Here is a 16,516-nt window from a genome sequence, read left to right as displayed (position 1 = left end):
AATATAGCATCAAAGATGCATTGAACACAAACAACAAAGATCTACATCTTAGAATTGAGGAATTTACCAATTCTTGAATTAAAGTGTTGAAGTAGCTTCAAGAACAAGCACAAAGTGTAGATCCTTCAAGTATGGAGATGAACAATCAAAGAAAAGAGTGAAATGTAGGAGGCTTAGTTCAAAATTAGCAAGATTCAATGTGAACCTTACTAATCTTATGAAAATGAACTTTGGGTGAGGGTTTTGGAAAGGGTGAGAAATGAATTTGCAAGCAATTTTTTGGCTCTCCAAGCTTGAGAAATGAATTTGCAAGAACTTTTTTGGCTATCAAAAGCTTGAGAAATGAATTTGCAAGAACTTTTTTGGCTATCAAAAGCTTGAGAAATGAGAGAGTAGAGGGCTCTATTTATAGAATTGGAGCAAGAGTAGTGGCAAATTGGTCTTTTTGTGTTTGGTGATTAACTTGTGTTTAATTGGTGATTAAAGTGGCAATTAAATGGTAAAAATGGTAAAATGAGGTTAAAATGGGTTTAATGAATGAATTAATTTTGATGAGGTGGAAAATTGGTAAAATGATCAAATAAAAAGGTGCCAAAATGATGTCAAGCTTCCCTCCTTATATTTTTTTTTGAATTTTGCGCACAGGAAATCGATTTCCCACAGGGGTAAATCGATTTCCATCTTCAAATTTTCAAAAAACTGTTTTCTTGCACTGTTTTGATTTTTGCCCGATCTTTTTCCTACAAAACACAAACAAGGGAAACAAAATGCATATTTTTGTATTTTGGTTAGTATAAAACAAATTAAAGAAAATTAGGTGCTTGATAGTTCCCCTCAAAGACGAAGCGAACATAACACCGAAAAATGAAATCTCAAGATTGTGATCTTGATTAATGATTGAGATGCAAATGATGTATGATCTTAGGGTCAAAAATTGGGGTATGACACTCTCACATTCCAGAAAATCATGTAACCTCCCTTGCCTGAGAGCATTCTCCCAAAAGGCCCTCAAACTCATTGCTACATTCCACTGTCACTATTTCTGCTTGCTTTCCTTTCCTTGCTGTGTTAGAGGCAGTGATCCAAGGTTTTTCTGGTTGTGTGATGTTTGTTGCTGCATTATCTTCTCTTTCCACAATTATCTTCTTAGGTTCCCAAATTTTTGGAGGTTCTTTGGGCTTTCTGATTACTTCTTCTTTCTTTTTACACTCATGCCCAACCTTGTTACAGCTTTTGCAGAATGGTGGCTTCCATTCATAATCAACTTGTTGTATCTGCTTTTCTCCCTGTGGATTTCTAATTGTAATTTGGTGTAGTAGCTCTTTTGTGACATCCACTTCAATTAGAACCCTAGCGTAAGAAACTCTCAGCTTCTTTGTTGTGCATTCATCAGTCATCAAGGGCTTTCCTATGGCGCTAGCAATCTTCCCGATGCTTTGGGATCCCCAGTAGTATAGCGGTAAAGACGGGAATATCACCCAAATCGGTAGAACCATAAGAACATCATCCTGTAATGTAAAACCATGGTTCCACTCATGGAGGAGTATAGGCTTCTTAAAGATTGTATACGGTCCTCTCATGAGTATAACATCCCTATCCATTCTTTTTTTGAACATGGCTATGAAATAGCCCTCTTCATTGTAGTATAGGTCTAGGAGGGAGACAAAATTCCAAGTTGTGGCCATGAATTTCTTGACTGCGTTCATTGAGAGTTCATTCCCGATTGCGTACATGATTAGGGCATTTTTCCAGAATTCCTTCTCAGTTATCACATCTTGTTCCTCAATTTGTGTCTCCATTTCACCATTGACAAATACCGGCAGTCTGTAAGTAAGCTCATTCCCATTCGCCGGTATTCTGTTACCTTGTATTATGTCCACCCATAGCTGTGGAGTCTTTTCCCCTTCAGCCTCTGTTCGCTCCTTCTTCTCTTCGACAATTGGTTCCCCAACGATAGTTTCTAAACCCTGAGTTCCCTTGCTTAAAACACTTGTTCCTGTGAAAACCTTCCCACTCGATGTTGGAGTTGCCGAGAATACTCGTACACTCGCCGGTGGAGTCGATGCCGCCTTCTTCTTTGGCCGGCCCCGCCCCATCTCCAGACTCAGGGTACTTGGATTCAACCCTAAATCTCCTCTGCCGTGGTCCCTAACCCTAAGGTTAGGAGTTTAAACCAACACCAAAGGATTTTCAGAGCCTTGTCCTTGTACCACCTGTAATGAAATCGTATGTGTCTCTAGTTCGCCTGAAATTGCTTTCGCCGGAAATCGCCTTCAGAGAAACCCTTCGCCGGATATCGCCGGACTCCTTTAAAAGTCCAAAATTAATTAAAATATTTTGTTTAATTAATTAGTATATATTTATATATTTGCTTTTTAATTATTTCAACCTATAAAAAAAATCAGAAAAATTTGTTCTTTTTATTAAATTTAGTTTATATATTATAGACTAATTTTGTACATATTTAGAATATTTTTCTCTTTAAGTTTTAATTATTTGTATAATTGTTTATATAATTATATGTTAATTAGAAATAAATTTCCAAAACAACTTCAAAAATCCCAAAAAAATTAGTTTTGTTTTAAAATTAATTAACAAACATTTTGAACATATTTTAGACTTAATTTTTAGGTTTAAATTTGATTTCTCATTTTTCTCATTTAATTAAATTAATCATGCATTAATTCTAATTAAAATCAACCATCTAAAAAAATCAAAAATATTCTCCCTTTATCTTATTGCAATTTAAATTCATAGATAAGTGTATAGGTTGTCAAATTCATGTAAATAGCGTAGTTTACATTTCCCGAACAATCGATGTAATAGCGTAGATTTACTTTCCGCATTTTACATTCTCGCACTTTAAATTCTGTACATATAAAACTGCGTGTATGTCAAAGATAAAAACCGAAGCGTTAGATCACTTACTTCAAAGACAAAAATATCTGAATCAGAACACAATCACACTTGCACCTCTTAGGGTAATCCCTCTGTTACTCTTTTCAAAAAATCAAATTCTATTGTTTCAAATGCAAATCTAAACTTTTGTTTACATCCGGTCAAAGGAGAATTTTCTAAAAGAAATGGGAAAGGACCTTATAAACTTAGGGAAGATCTCCTAATTGCTTGCTCAAATCAAAACAACAAATGTCTCACATCCTTATTGTTTTTTCAAAACAAAACTTTCAAAAAAAGACAACATTTTGTATATATCCAAACAAGGGTCATTACGAAATTAAAGATCTTTTTTTCAAAACATCTTTTCGAAAGATAAAACACTTTGTATACATCCGCACAAGGATCATTACAAAGCCAATTTACAAAGGTATTTTAAAACCACATACAAGCATTTCAAGGCAAGACAAATGATTCAAACAAGTGAGCTAAGCAATTAAGAGCCCATGGATAACCATGGATACAAAGGGGTGCTAATACCTTCCCTTTGTATAACCAACCCCCGAACCCAAAATCTCTTAAAGGTCTTTTTCTGTTTCTTTTATAAACCTTCCCTTAATTGGATAAAATAAAAGTCGGTGGCGACTCTCTGATTTTCAAAACTCAAAAACAAAAGAAGAGTCAGTTCGTACACCACGCGAGATATAAAAAACCGAGGGCGACAGAACTGGCGACTCTGCTGGGGATTTCAAAAACAAAATGTTTTCAAAAGGGGTTACCTTAGAGTTTAGATCACTTCGATGTTTTCAATTGCTTGTCTTGATTGTTCTATTTTTCAAAGGTTTGTTTGGGTATTTGCTTGTGTGAAAGATTCTAACCCGAATCTCGAGATACCTTAAGTATGTGACAATAGACCAAGGAAACTGTACGGCATGTACCGATACGGTTGATCTGGTAGTCACCGTTAGTGCGACACTTTGGTCTATACTGATATCCCTTGAAAACGATCAAGGAGTATGTTAGGCTTCCCAAATGTCATTAAACACTAATTTGTCTTAGAACCTTTAGTTGAACTTGACTTGTGGCCTATTAAGTGACTAGCTTTGAAATTGATTGAAGTTAGTTATCCTCGAGGAATATTTTGATCGGCCGTCCGAGTGCCGTATTGAGATGTTGTCTCCAAGGATCATAGAACCCGAATACTATTTTAAGACAGGTTTTAACCAACTCAACTTCAGTGGGGAGGGTATCACCTATCAACCTCATGCAAGCCTTTAAACCTAAGGCTATTGTTTGATTTGTTTCTGTGTGCCACATGTTTGACATCATGACATCATAAGCATCATAAACATATCATTTTCTCACTAATCATTTCAAGGATCGAAGAGTTTACCTTTGTTCTGTTGTTACAGGTAATGGCTCCCGCTACCAGAGATTATGTCCGGATCAACATTTCAACAGTACCATCTGAACTTAAGGACTTAATATCAGAATTTCCCAGAAATGCTCAATTCACTAAAAAGCACGGTCACCTACTCCATTTGGTTACCTCAAAATTTGAAGAAGACATGATACGGGTCCTATTCCAGTTCTTTGACCCCGAACATCATTGTTTTACATTCCCTGATTACCAGTTAGTACCCACTTTGGAAGAGTTCTCTGAACTAATTGGATTACCTGTTCGAGATCAATTACCTTTCACTGGTTTAGAAAAAATTCCAAAATCTGAAATCATTGCTGCTGCCTTACATTTGCAAAAGTCAGAAATCGAGTCCAATTGGGAAACAAAGAGTGGAGTCAAGGGTTTGCTTGCTAAGTTCTTAATGGAAAAGGCTCGATTACTACTAAAAAACAGAAGTTACCTAGCTTTTGAAGAAGTTGTGGCTCTTTTGATTTATGGGTTGGTTTTATTCCCTAATCCCGACCAATTCATAAGTGTACACATTATCAACATTTTCTTAACCCGCAACCCGGTACCTACCTTGCTGGGAGACATTCTACATTCCCTACACACTCGTACCATGAAGAAACCAGGAACTCTTATGTGTTGTGTACCACTACTGGCTAGATGGTTTACATTACACCTTCCCCGATCAGTGTTGAGAAACGAACAAAGGATGCAATGGTCTCGCAGGATTATGTCTTTGTCTCATTCAGATATCCGGTGGAACAACTTCTTTCAAAGAGACATTACTATCATTGACCATTGTGGAGAGTACCCTAATGTGCCACTCCTTGGCATCAAGGGAGGCATCACTTATAACCCCTCTTTAGCTTTGCACCAATTTGGATATGCACGAAGAAACGGTCCTCATGACATGATTATCCATGGCATTATGTTCGACTACGAAGATGATTCCCAAAGATATCGACGAAGGCTTATACATGCGTGGGGCAGTGTCTACAAAGTAGAAAGAAAGACTTTAGGACAATGGAACTCTATTCCCATGGAGCCTTACCTCAAATGGGTGCGGGCTCGTGCTCAGACGCTCATCATGCCATATCCCGCTATTCTACCTGTGACTATTGAGCCAGAAGTCGAAGGGGACGAACCTCGAGTTGTTCTATATCCGGACATGCCGACTGACCTGGAAGAGCTGCAGAAATCTTGGGTTCAACTAAGAGAAGAAAGAGACACCTTCAAAGCACACTGTCAAGACTATGAGAGGAAAGTGTTGGAGCTCACCAGACAACTCCAAGAAGAACAGCAGATCAACACATTCCTGGGTGCAAAGAGAAAGCGTTCATGGGAGGCTTGAGGAATCCTTTATTTTCTTTATTTTATTTTGTAAAGCCCGAAAGAGGCAAAGAAAAAAAAAGAAAAAAAAAATTGTTTGACTAATAAATGTTTGTTTCTCTTTTAAACAAATCTAAATTCTAAGATCCTTGAAAACATTGCATATGCATTTCATTCATAAACATTGCATAACAGGTTCACATAACAGGTGTCTCATCTCCTCGCTGTTTATTTCAGTTAGAAGGGATGGATTCTGAAACAAGCGTCAAGAATCTCGAAGCACAGAACGCCCAAGTTCAGATAGCAATTCTGGAGCTAGCAAAGGGGCAGCAAGAACTGAAAGCCCTGATAATCAAGAAGAAAAAGAAGCCCAAAGGATCTGTAGGCTTAAGTCACCTTGCAAGGAAGGTCAAAATCCCAGTCAAGAGGTCCAAAAAGGCGTCGATCCCTGAAATAGTCGGTGAAGGTGATCGAGAAGACAATCACAGCAACCAGGGTTCTGCCAAACCCTCTATTTCTTCTAACGAAGAAGATTATCATTCCGAAGATGAACTGGGTGATGACAAATACCAGCAGTTGGAAGAACGCATGAAAGCTATGGAGATACAAAAAATACCTGGTTTAGACTTCAATGATCTTGGACTCGTCTCGGATATTGTTATCCCTCCAAAATTCAAAGTTCCTGTCTTTGCAAAGTATGATGGAGTTTCTTGCCCAAAACTACATCTGAGGTCCTATGTGAGGAAGATACTACCTCATACAGCAGATAACAAATTATGGATTCATTTCTTAAGGAAAGTCTGTCGGGTACACATCTCGAGTGGTACTACCAACTGGAAAGTGCAAAAGTTCACACCTGGGAAGATTTGGCTGCTGCTTTCTACAAACAGTATCAATACAACGCTGACCTTGCACCAACCCGTACTCAACTACGGGGCATGACTATGGCACCAAAAGAAAGTTTCAAAGGGTATGCACAAAAGTGGAGAGATCTAGCTGGAAGGGTTCAACCACCCTTATCTGATCGCAAGTTGGTCGACATGTTCATGGGTACTTTAACTGGCCCTTTCTACAGTCATTTGCTGGGAAGCTCATCATCAGGTTTCACTGACCTGATATTAACTGGAGAGCGTGTTGAAAGCGGTATTCAAAATGGAAAAATTCAAATAGGCTCCTCCTCTGTTACTACAAAAAGGCCCATCAGTGGGAGAAATGAAGTCAATACAATGCACAGTCAAAAAAGTCGCAAAAGTGAGCATCACCAATCTGTAGGGGCTGTTCTGATCTCTGCATCCGCACCTCAAAAAGATCAACCGCCAAAGTATACGCGTCGACCAGATGCACCAAGAAGAAACTTCACCAGAATCAATATGCCAATCTCTCAAGCATTGCAGCATTTGTTAAAAGCAAATCTGATCACATTGAAAGACCCTCCAAAGAATGTCAACACTTCCTCTCCAAGTTATCGCCCCGATGCAACATGTGCATACCATTCCAACTGTCAAGGACATGACGCAGATCACTGTTGGGCCCTGAAAAATAAAATACAAGACATGATAGATGCTGGGGAAATTGAATTCGATCCTCCAGAGACTCCAAATGTCATCACTGCACCTATGCCAAAGCATGACAAGACCGTTAATGCTATCATAGACACTGTTTATATCTATGATGTGAGAGAATTGTCAACTCCGCTCCTTGAAGTCAAAAGAAAGCTAATCTGAGCTGGTTTCTTTCCAGGTTGTGACCCTGATTGCTTTTGTTGTGCACACCTACCCAATGGTTGTGAGAATCTGAAGATAGGAATTCAAAAGTGGATGGATCACCGTATCATTATGTTTGAAAGGCTCCCTTCTATGGACGATTTATGCGAAGTTTTTGCAAATGGGATGAGAATAGAGGACGTCTCAGTGGTTTCTAACATACCATTGAAAATCCCTACCAAAGCTCCTTTCAAAATTTCTACTTCACCCAAAGTAGCATCTGTAATCATCACCAGTCCGGCCCCATTTCCATACTCCTCAGACAAAGCTGTCCCGTGGAGTTATGACACTAATGTTTATGTCCATGGAGTTAAGCAAGACACCTTGACTGAAGAGACCATGAATTTTACTACTCCAATTGTTGATAATATTGTGGGTACTAGTAAGATTACGAGAAGTGGAAGGATCTTTTCACCAGAAATTTCTCCAAATGTTGCTACTAATCCAGTCCAAGTACCAATTCCTAATCAAGATATCAACGCTCGAGGCAAGGAGCCACTAGTTGAACCAGTTCACGTACCGGTGGAAGTCACTGTTGAAGATCCATCGAGGCAAGAAATGGAGGAAATATTGAAAATCATCTGCAAAAGTGATTACAATATTGTCGAACAATTGGGGCACACTGCTTCAAAAATCTCAATGCTGTCTCTGCTAAAGTATTCAGAGGCTCATGCCAAGGCCCTGATGAAGTTCCTGAAAGCTGCACATGTACCACAGGAGATTTCAGTCGATCAATTCGAAAATTGTGTTGCCAGTCTAACAGTGAATAATGGTCTCGGTTTCTCTAATGTTGATTTAACCCCTGCTGGGAAAAATCACAATAAAGCCCTGCACATCTCTATTGAATGTAACGGCACTACTCTGTCTCATGTGCTGGTAGACAACGGTTCCTCTTTGAACGTGTTACCAAAAGCAGTACTAGAAAAACTTGACTTCGAAGGAGTTGTGTTACAACCAAGCGATGTTGTGGTAAGAGCCTTCGACGGGTCAACAAGAACAGTGTACGGAAAAGTGAAGCTCCCAATCAGAGTGGGCTCTCAGATCTTTGATTCTACCTTTTATGTAATGGAAATTCACCCAGCATATTCCTGTTTACTAGGACGCCCTTGGATACATGGGGCAAATGCTGTAACTTCTACCCTGCATCAGAAGTTAAAGTATCCGGTAAAAGTTAAGGTCGTCACAGTTTATGGCGAAGAAGAGTATGTGGTTAGCCACTTGAGCAACTCCAAGTATGTTGAGATGGATGGAGAATTCATCGAAACTCCCTGTCAATCTTTTGAGGTGATCCCTCCAGATGTCTCTACTGCCAAACATATCTCTGCTACTCCTGCTACAAAAGTAACTCCAACTATGGCTTCTCTCAAAGATGTCAAAGTTGTGATCGAAGAAGGTGGTTGCACAGTATGGGGGCAACTCCTTGATGTGCCTTACAAGTTCGATAAGCTAGGTCTGGGCTATGCTAATGGAACTCAAAAGAACGATCAAAGTCCTCGTTCTGGAGGATTAATGTCACATTTCATCAGCCAAGGAGTGAATGCTATTGAAGACGATGGAGTGATCTTGAACCATATTATTCAGCAATATCCAAATGAAATTCCACCTATTTCCGAGGAAGTTTGGGATACTTTGGGAGAACCAAGCGGCGGGTATGATTTTCTAGTAAAGTACACCGCACATCAGAGTTCTTTTATTTCCATTGAAGACATCGTCCCAACTGGATGGGGTGATCAGTTTTAAGATTGCAAAAGTTTCACAAGTTCCATTACTGAGCAATACCAAAGTCCACCTAGTCCAAAAGAAGTTTGGGATACTTTGGGAGAACCAAGTGGCAAGTATGACTTTATGGTGAAGTATTCCGCTCCCCTGAGCTCGCAGATCGCTATTGAAGACATCACCCCAACTGGATGGGACAGCCATTTCGAAGATGATATGACATTCACAAGCCCTGACGCTCCTGAAGAAGTCTGGGAAACACTAAATAATGAGAATGATTTTCTGATGCAGTACGCTGCTCCCCAGAATGCACAAGTCTCCATCAAAGACATCATTCCAACTGGATGGGACGATCTTATCGGGTATCTCGCTCAGCCAACAGAGGTATTTCAGCCTGGGCTCTCATATCCAGCAGAGTATCTTGCTCATCCTGAAGGATCAACAGCTCATTTCCCCACCAAAGAAGTCAATGTTGTGGAAGACGAAGAAGACAGCTGCAACTGGAGCAGTTGGGTATTCCCTACTCACAACAATGGATTGAACAACTGGGAAGCTGAGGATGTGATCTCCTTTGATCAGGAGTAAATGCAATTTCCTGTTTTCGTTGTTTATATGTTCAATGATAAAAATGGTTCCTGTACTATCGAACCATGAACTTAAAAGCCAGGTGCCTTGCCCGAAGCACACTGGTCCTTTTATAAGGGTTTGTCATATCATGATCATGTTCATTCAATAAAATCATGGGACGTTTGCATATTCAAATTTTGTGATCCTTTTTCTTTCTTTACATTATTCATTTTCAAATAGCTATGTGTTCTTACACACAACCACATAATAAATGCAGATTCACATTCACTCTGGATCCTGTTGATAACGATTCTGCTATTGCCAGTCATGACTTTGAAAATCCGATCTACCAAACTGAGGACGAAAGTGAGGAAGATTGTGAAGTACCAAGGGAACTTGCAAGGCTATTAGAACAAGAAGAAAAAACTATACAGCCGCATGAAGAACCAATTGAAGTTATCAACTTGGGCAGTGACGAAGAAAAGAAAGAAGTCAAGATAGGGGCTGATCTAGAAGACAGTGTCAAGCAAAGACTGATTCAAATGTTACAAGACTACGTTGAGATTAGGGGTGGCAAAACGGGCCGTGGACCGCCGGGCCGGCCCGCCACCCGCCAAAAAATGGCGGGTTGGGTTGGGATTTCAGGCCCGCCGCTCGCCAAAGCTCGCCCCGCAAAAACCCGCCGCCCGCCATACCCGCCCCGCCAAAGCCCGCCGCCCGCCAAAACCCGCCTCTCCTCCAAAATTCACTATTTTTTTAGTTAATTCTAGTAATTTTAATTCTTGATGGTTCATTTTATACATTTATTTATAAATATATGTAATTTTTTTTTAAGTAAATTTGTTAAAAAGTTGCTTTTATAAAAAATTGTTTTAAAGAATAAGTGAAAAGTTTAATTAAAAGGTAAAAAAAACCTATTAATCTATTAAAAAAATATAAATAAAAATAGGCGGGTAAGCCCGCCGCCCGCCAACCCGCCATCTAGGCGGGGTGGGCATGATTTTTATGCCCATTTTACTTGGCGGGCATGCCCGCCCCGCTCGTTTTTTTGCGGGCATAAGGCGGGGCGGGCGGCGGGCAGCCCGTTTTGCCACCCCTAGTTGAGATATTCGCCTGGTCCTATGAAGATATGCCTGGCCTTGACACAGATATTGTGGTTCATCGCCTGCCAATCAAAGAAGGTAGCACTCCAGTTAAGCAGAAGCTGCGAAGAAGCAGGCCCGACATGTCCAAGAAGATCAAAGCCGAGGTTGAGAAGCAATTCAACGCTGGCTTTCTAAAAGTTGTGAGTTATCCTCCTTGGATAGCTAACATAGTGCCTGTTGTAACACCCCATATTTTCATTATTTGATTTAAATTGGAATTAAATTATTTATTTGAAATTATTTGGCATTTGATTGGATTTAATTGAAGAATTATGGAAAAAAGGTTATTGGGCTTGATGTGGTGTTAGTAAAGGGGGGGTGTTATGTTAGTAAAGCCCTTTACTAAATTAAAATCTATTTTTCATAAAAATAAGGAATTGAGGAAAAAAGGAAAATAGATGTGGAAGAGGAGCAGAAGAGTAGAAGTGCTGATACGTGAAAGAGGAACAGAAGAGGAAGAGGGCTAATCAAGATCCTTGGCTAAGGTAAGGGGGGACTCTTCCGGTTAATATCTTTTATCGTATCATAGATAATAAGACTGATTTAGATGCATTGTTTATGTCAATTGGTTATATGATGGATTGGGGTTTTGGGATGATTTTGAGGGGAATTGTATGATTTGATGAAGTGTATGATTATATGATTGTTATGATGATTAAATGATCCTCTTTGTGTGTTATATTTGTGTTATAACATGTATGTGGCTGATATGGTGGTATTTGAGGTTCATAACATAACTTGGTTTGGTTTTGGGGATTTTGGGGTAAATCCCGTAATGATGTCAAAGGCGATGAAAAGCTCTGACTTTTGCCAGTTCGCGCCGCGAAGGTAGGTGCGCGCCGCGAAGGCGTACTTGTTTTCTCGCATCGCGCCGCATGCATAGGTTGGCGCCGCGAATGTGTTTGTGTGCTTCAGGTCGCGCCGCGAACTTTGGTTGCGCCGCGTGCTGTAGCGATAACTGTTTTCTTGTAAAAAGTTAAAGATGTGTAACTTTCAAACCGTAAGTCCGTTTTAGACGCCGTTTTGGACGTTGTTCCTTAAATTGAATGTTCTACCATATGAAACGAATAAAACAATAACAACTTGATTTTATTTTAAAAAGTATCATTTTCTTCAAATGTGGTTTATTCTGGTTTTGCATAGCTGATGAGGTGCAATGGTTGTTGTGTGCATAATTGAATATGTGCAATGATGTATGTGGTGATAATGTGGTTGCTTCTGTTAATTGTGCAAATGGGTGTTGTTCATGGTAAATATGGTTATCATGTGTTTTGAGGAATGATGAGGTAAATACTCTGTCGTTGATGAGTTGCTTTGTTGTACTTGGTACACGATTGTGAGGGGTGTTATTGTTGTTGCACTGTATAATGAATGATTTACCTGTTATGATGTTGTGGTTGTAATTGGTGTTTGTTATACATATATTGTTGATGTAAAATATGTATTTTATTGTGGTTGAGAAATAGCATAACTGTGTATGACTATTGATTATTGTGGTGGTTGATGATTATGACATTTGGTTGATTTATGTGGGTGATAAGCATGTTATGGTTGATACATGCATTCATAATCATTATGTGGCTGATCCTTGACGATGGTGGATCAGTGGTAGATAATTCCCATTGTGTGGAATTAGTGAGTGGGTGTTACCGTATCCTTGACGATGGTGGATCGGTGAGTTGGGTTATCCCAGATTTTGGTACCACATGCATATAGTTGCATTTGCATTAGGCTACTTGTATGATTATAACATGAATGGAAGATAGTCCAATGTTATAATATGTAATGATGATGTAATTGTTATGATTTGTTTGGATGAATTATGGTGTTGTCTTTTGGTAATGTATTCTAATTGTTGTTGTGTGTTGATGAGAACTTCCTGACAATCTGAATATAATGAAATTGGATGAATAATGTGACTATGATGTGTTATTGTTTATGATTCGATAACATTTGTTAATTGTGAATGAGACTCACCCTTACTTTGATGATTTCAGATTGGCGAGTAGCGGCTTTTGGCTCGGTGAGGATTAGCTCATGAGCCAGTTCGTTTAGTATAGTGTCGGTGTCATGCTCTGATATTGTAACACTAGGGGAACGCTAGTTTAGAGTTATGATGATACTCTATTTTGTTGTTATTGGAGTAATTTGTGAGATATTGCATAGATGATGTTATGCTTATCCGTATGGTGAATTTCCGCTGTGTTAACATAAGATGTTTGTGTGTTATGATGAATTGTTCCTTAGTGAAAGCATGACAATGAATTTATGATAAATTTGTTTTAATTGGAATTGTGGCACCCTTGTTTTTCATGTTTTACTCTGAATTATTTTATTAATTTCCGCGGGGCTTAGAAGGGTGTTACAATAGTGGTATCAGAGCAGGTCGGTCCGTCCGGCCAATTGTCGAGTCAGTTGAGTTGCACGACGGTTGAATACTGTCGGCATATTATCCCTTGGTACGCGACATGTGAGTGAATCACTGTTGGTACTTTGTTGTTTGTTGTGGAAGTTGGTTTGAAACAAGTGGGGGAGAAGTTTCGCTTCTCAGTTATGTTTCAGTTGTAAGATGATTGATTCAGTCGGCTGTTGTTGGCAACAGTGCAAGCATTGTTGGAGTTGTTGTTTTCCGAATCGAAGGTGACTTGGAATTAAGACTTGGCTGGTAATTAAGTTGGAGCATCTTGAAGGAGGATGATTATAGGCAATTGATGATTATTTGTAGGAGAGGAAAATTAGAAAGTTGCAATGTATCAGCTCTGCTGGTGTGCTGCGAAGTTGTCAGTTGTGTAGCCTTACACCTCGGAAGAGAGTCAGCTGCAAGTTGCAAAGAGGATTGATGTTGTAATGTTTCAGAAATCGCACTTCGGCGATAGGATGTGTTGCTCAAGTCATAAGAATGTTTGGAAGTGAAGAGATACGATAAGGGGCTGTTTGGAATGTGATAGAGTTGAAGAGAATGAGTTTTGGAGAGAGATTTTCGTAAGCAAAACGCAGGAAAATTGCTGAATAGCTGCGGAACTTCGAAAATTCATAACTGGAGTTCTGGACATCCGAATTGAGTTCCGTTTGAAGCGTCGGAAAGCTAACGAGATGAACCTTGTTATAAAAATGGTTGCAGCAGCTGTAACATAATTAATTGTGACAGGATGACGTTGGAAGGAGACGAAGTTACGGTTACTCTTGTCCTTATAACTAGACTTGTTTATTGGTACTGCACGGGATGTCAGTGTCAGTGTTGAATGGATCGAAGGAATAATTAGAAGGTTTGTTGAGGATTAATTTTAAGAATTGAATTTACCAATTGAGGAGTTTTGGATATATCGTATAGAGTGTCGCTGCATGATGTCAGTGTTGCATTTTCGGGCAATGATTGGAAAATTCATATCTTGAGTTCCGAGTGTCGGATTAATGTGCCGTTTGAACCTATGAAGAGGAGAGATTATGTTCTACATTATGGGAGAGTTATAAATACAGTGGAGGTGATCCTATGAGAAGATATTCTGAATTCAGTTAAGGATGCGTGAAATTGTTGAATAGGAATGCCTACTAACGTGATTATTCGAAACGAAGTTGAGTAAGACATGTTGTTGATGAATAAGTCGATGAGATATTCGGTAATAAAGATGATTTGAGTACCGATGGAATTTAGTGAGGATTGAATTAGTAGCAAAGATGGAATAAACTTTAGAACTATTGGAATCGTATTTGTGATGGCAAGGTAACGATAAGTATAAAAGAAGAATTTTAGAGAATTTCTGACACTTATTGAATGTAAGGAAGACTTTGTTGAGATTTCGAGTGGGATGATATTTGGGAATGAAAGATGTCATAGAATTTGGAGTAAAACCACACGTTATGAATGTTGTGCTATTGTGTTGCGTAAGAAGTCTTAAAATGTCGGTGCTAATGATGAATGAGTTGGATTTAATTGGACAATTTGAGACTTGAGTTGGTATGTGAAGGCACTTCTAATAGTGTTAGCTTGGGTATGCTAAAGATGACTAGTGGTATTCTTGACGAGATTAGAAAAGGTCAGGAAGATGACGTTGAGTTGATCGATAGGTTGACTTTGAATTACCAAGGTAAAGGCGGTGAATTCAGAATCGACGAGAACTGTGTAATGAGGTTGAGTGATTGGATTTGTGTAACTGATGTTTTGAGCTTCGGAAGAATATTCTAGAAGAAGGACACTATAGTGAATTATTGAACTATGACGATGTTAATGAGTTTGGGTGCAAACCCGAAAAGGACACTATTATGTAGTAACAACGGTTTATGCTTAAATATGATTTTTAACTATCTATTGACAAATTGAGGACTTGATCACCCTTAATCTCTTGTTGGTAGTAGACGGAAATCATATAAATGAGATGAACTTGTTTTGTTACCTTAATGGTATAAGATGTGATGAATACTAAGCCGTGAGAATAATCACTCACTATGTTATGTTAACTTATGAAGAAGTGAATATGAAAGAGTGCAACATAGTGGATGATGACTTAAGACGGGTCATCAGAGTCGCGCAGCGAAAGTGTGATGTGGAGTAGTGTTATGAGTACTACTCGCGGGAAGTAAGGAATTAATATGTCGGAAGCCTGCATGGAGAATATGTATTGATCTATATGTTGGATTTAGAATCCAGTGGATGTAAGGATGTCGTGTCGAAGAATTATAACTCTTTTGAATAATTTCCGAGATGATGAATATGTCATTACGGTTGTACGTAGTTAACGAGTATGTATTCGGAGAAATTAAAACGAAGGATTGATAATATATGATGCTGTAACAATTTTGTGCTGTTATTGAGGTGATATTGTAAATTCCATATATAATGAGGAATTACACTCTATGAAGGACGCAGTTGATTTGATTCTTAGTAGATAGCGTGACTTAGTTGAGCTATTTTGTAAGCGATGGTATATTGAGGCTGATGAGTGTGTACTTGTTCTGATGGTTAGGATGTTTAAATAGAGGAAGTAAATCAGGAATTAGTTCGTTGAATGCGAGTAAGGATTGCTAAATGGTAGATTAGTACAATGAATGATGAAGAATGATTCTTGAAACGAATGAGTAAAGAGAGTCGGAATCGGGTAAAACTCAGAAATCTATTTGGTATAGATGATTGTGATGAGTAGTCAGAGTAGTGCGGAAAAAGCGGAATGTAACGTGTTGGATAATTACTGGTGTGATTTAAGAAGAGTCAGATAATTGGAATTCAATGGTATAGGAATATGAGTATTGAGTTTCTTGAAGGAAGCGGTTGGTGAAAAGTGTAAGTATTACCTTATCGCTCAGATGGAAAAGCGTGTCTAAGGTTGGTATGTTCGGTAGAAGGGATCCATTACTGTATTGTTGATCAAGTGTGATCATACTATAAATTGTGTAATTGTATTACTCGGTTGTTGAGCGTATTATATAGGTTGTACCTCAATGTTCTGTTGTTGTTAACCTTTGGAGATATAACGAGTGGTATATTTTTGGATAGCCAAATGCGACGTAAGAACTGGGATTTGAATGTATGAAACATGTTTCCTGTTGGTTATGTCAGATGGATTTTTGAGGATTGACTGATGGAAATGTTACAAGGGAACTGGAGAGTCGGATGAAGGGCTCTATCCGGGACTTTTCACTTGAAGTATGTTTTCGAGGACGAAAACTCTTTTAGTGGGGGAGAGTTGTAACACCCCATA

The 16,516-nt window shown here is 38.9% G+C and overlaps 1 protein-coding gene across 1 annotated transcript in view; it reads right to left on the bottom strand.

Annotated features, from left to right (window-relative positions):
• Window positions 1–2,190: 2,190 nt before the first annotated feature.
• LOC131597587 (uncharacterized) overlaps window positions 2,191–16,516 on the bottom strand; it is a 39,137-nt gene continuing 24,811 nt past the window's right edge. The window contains exon 2 of the mRNA XM_058870277.1: window positions 2,191–2,307. Coding sequence (XP_058726260.1) covers window positions 2,191–2,307 — 117 coding nt within the window. The remainder of the gene's footprint in view (window positions 2,308–16,516) is intronic.

This window comes from Vicia villosa, linkage group LG4 (genome assembly GCF_029867415.1).
Source record: "Vicia villosa cultivar HV-30 ecotype Madison, WI linkage group LG4, Vvil1.0, whole genome shotgun sequence".
NCBI classification, from domain to species: Eukaryota; Viridiplantae; Streptophyta; class Magnoliopsida; order Fabales; family Fabaceae; genus Vicia; species Vicia villosa.
This window is presented reverse-complemented; position numbering and strand designations above follow the sequence as displayed.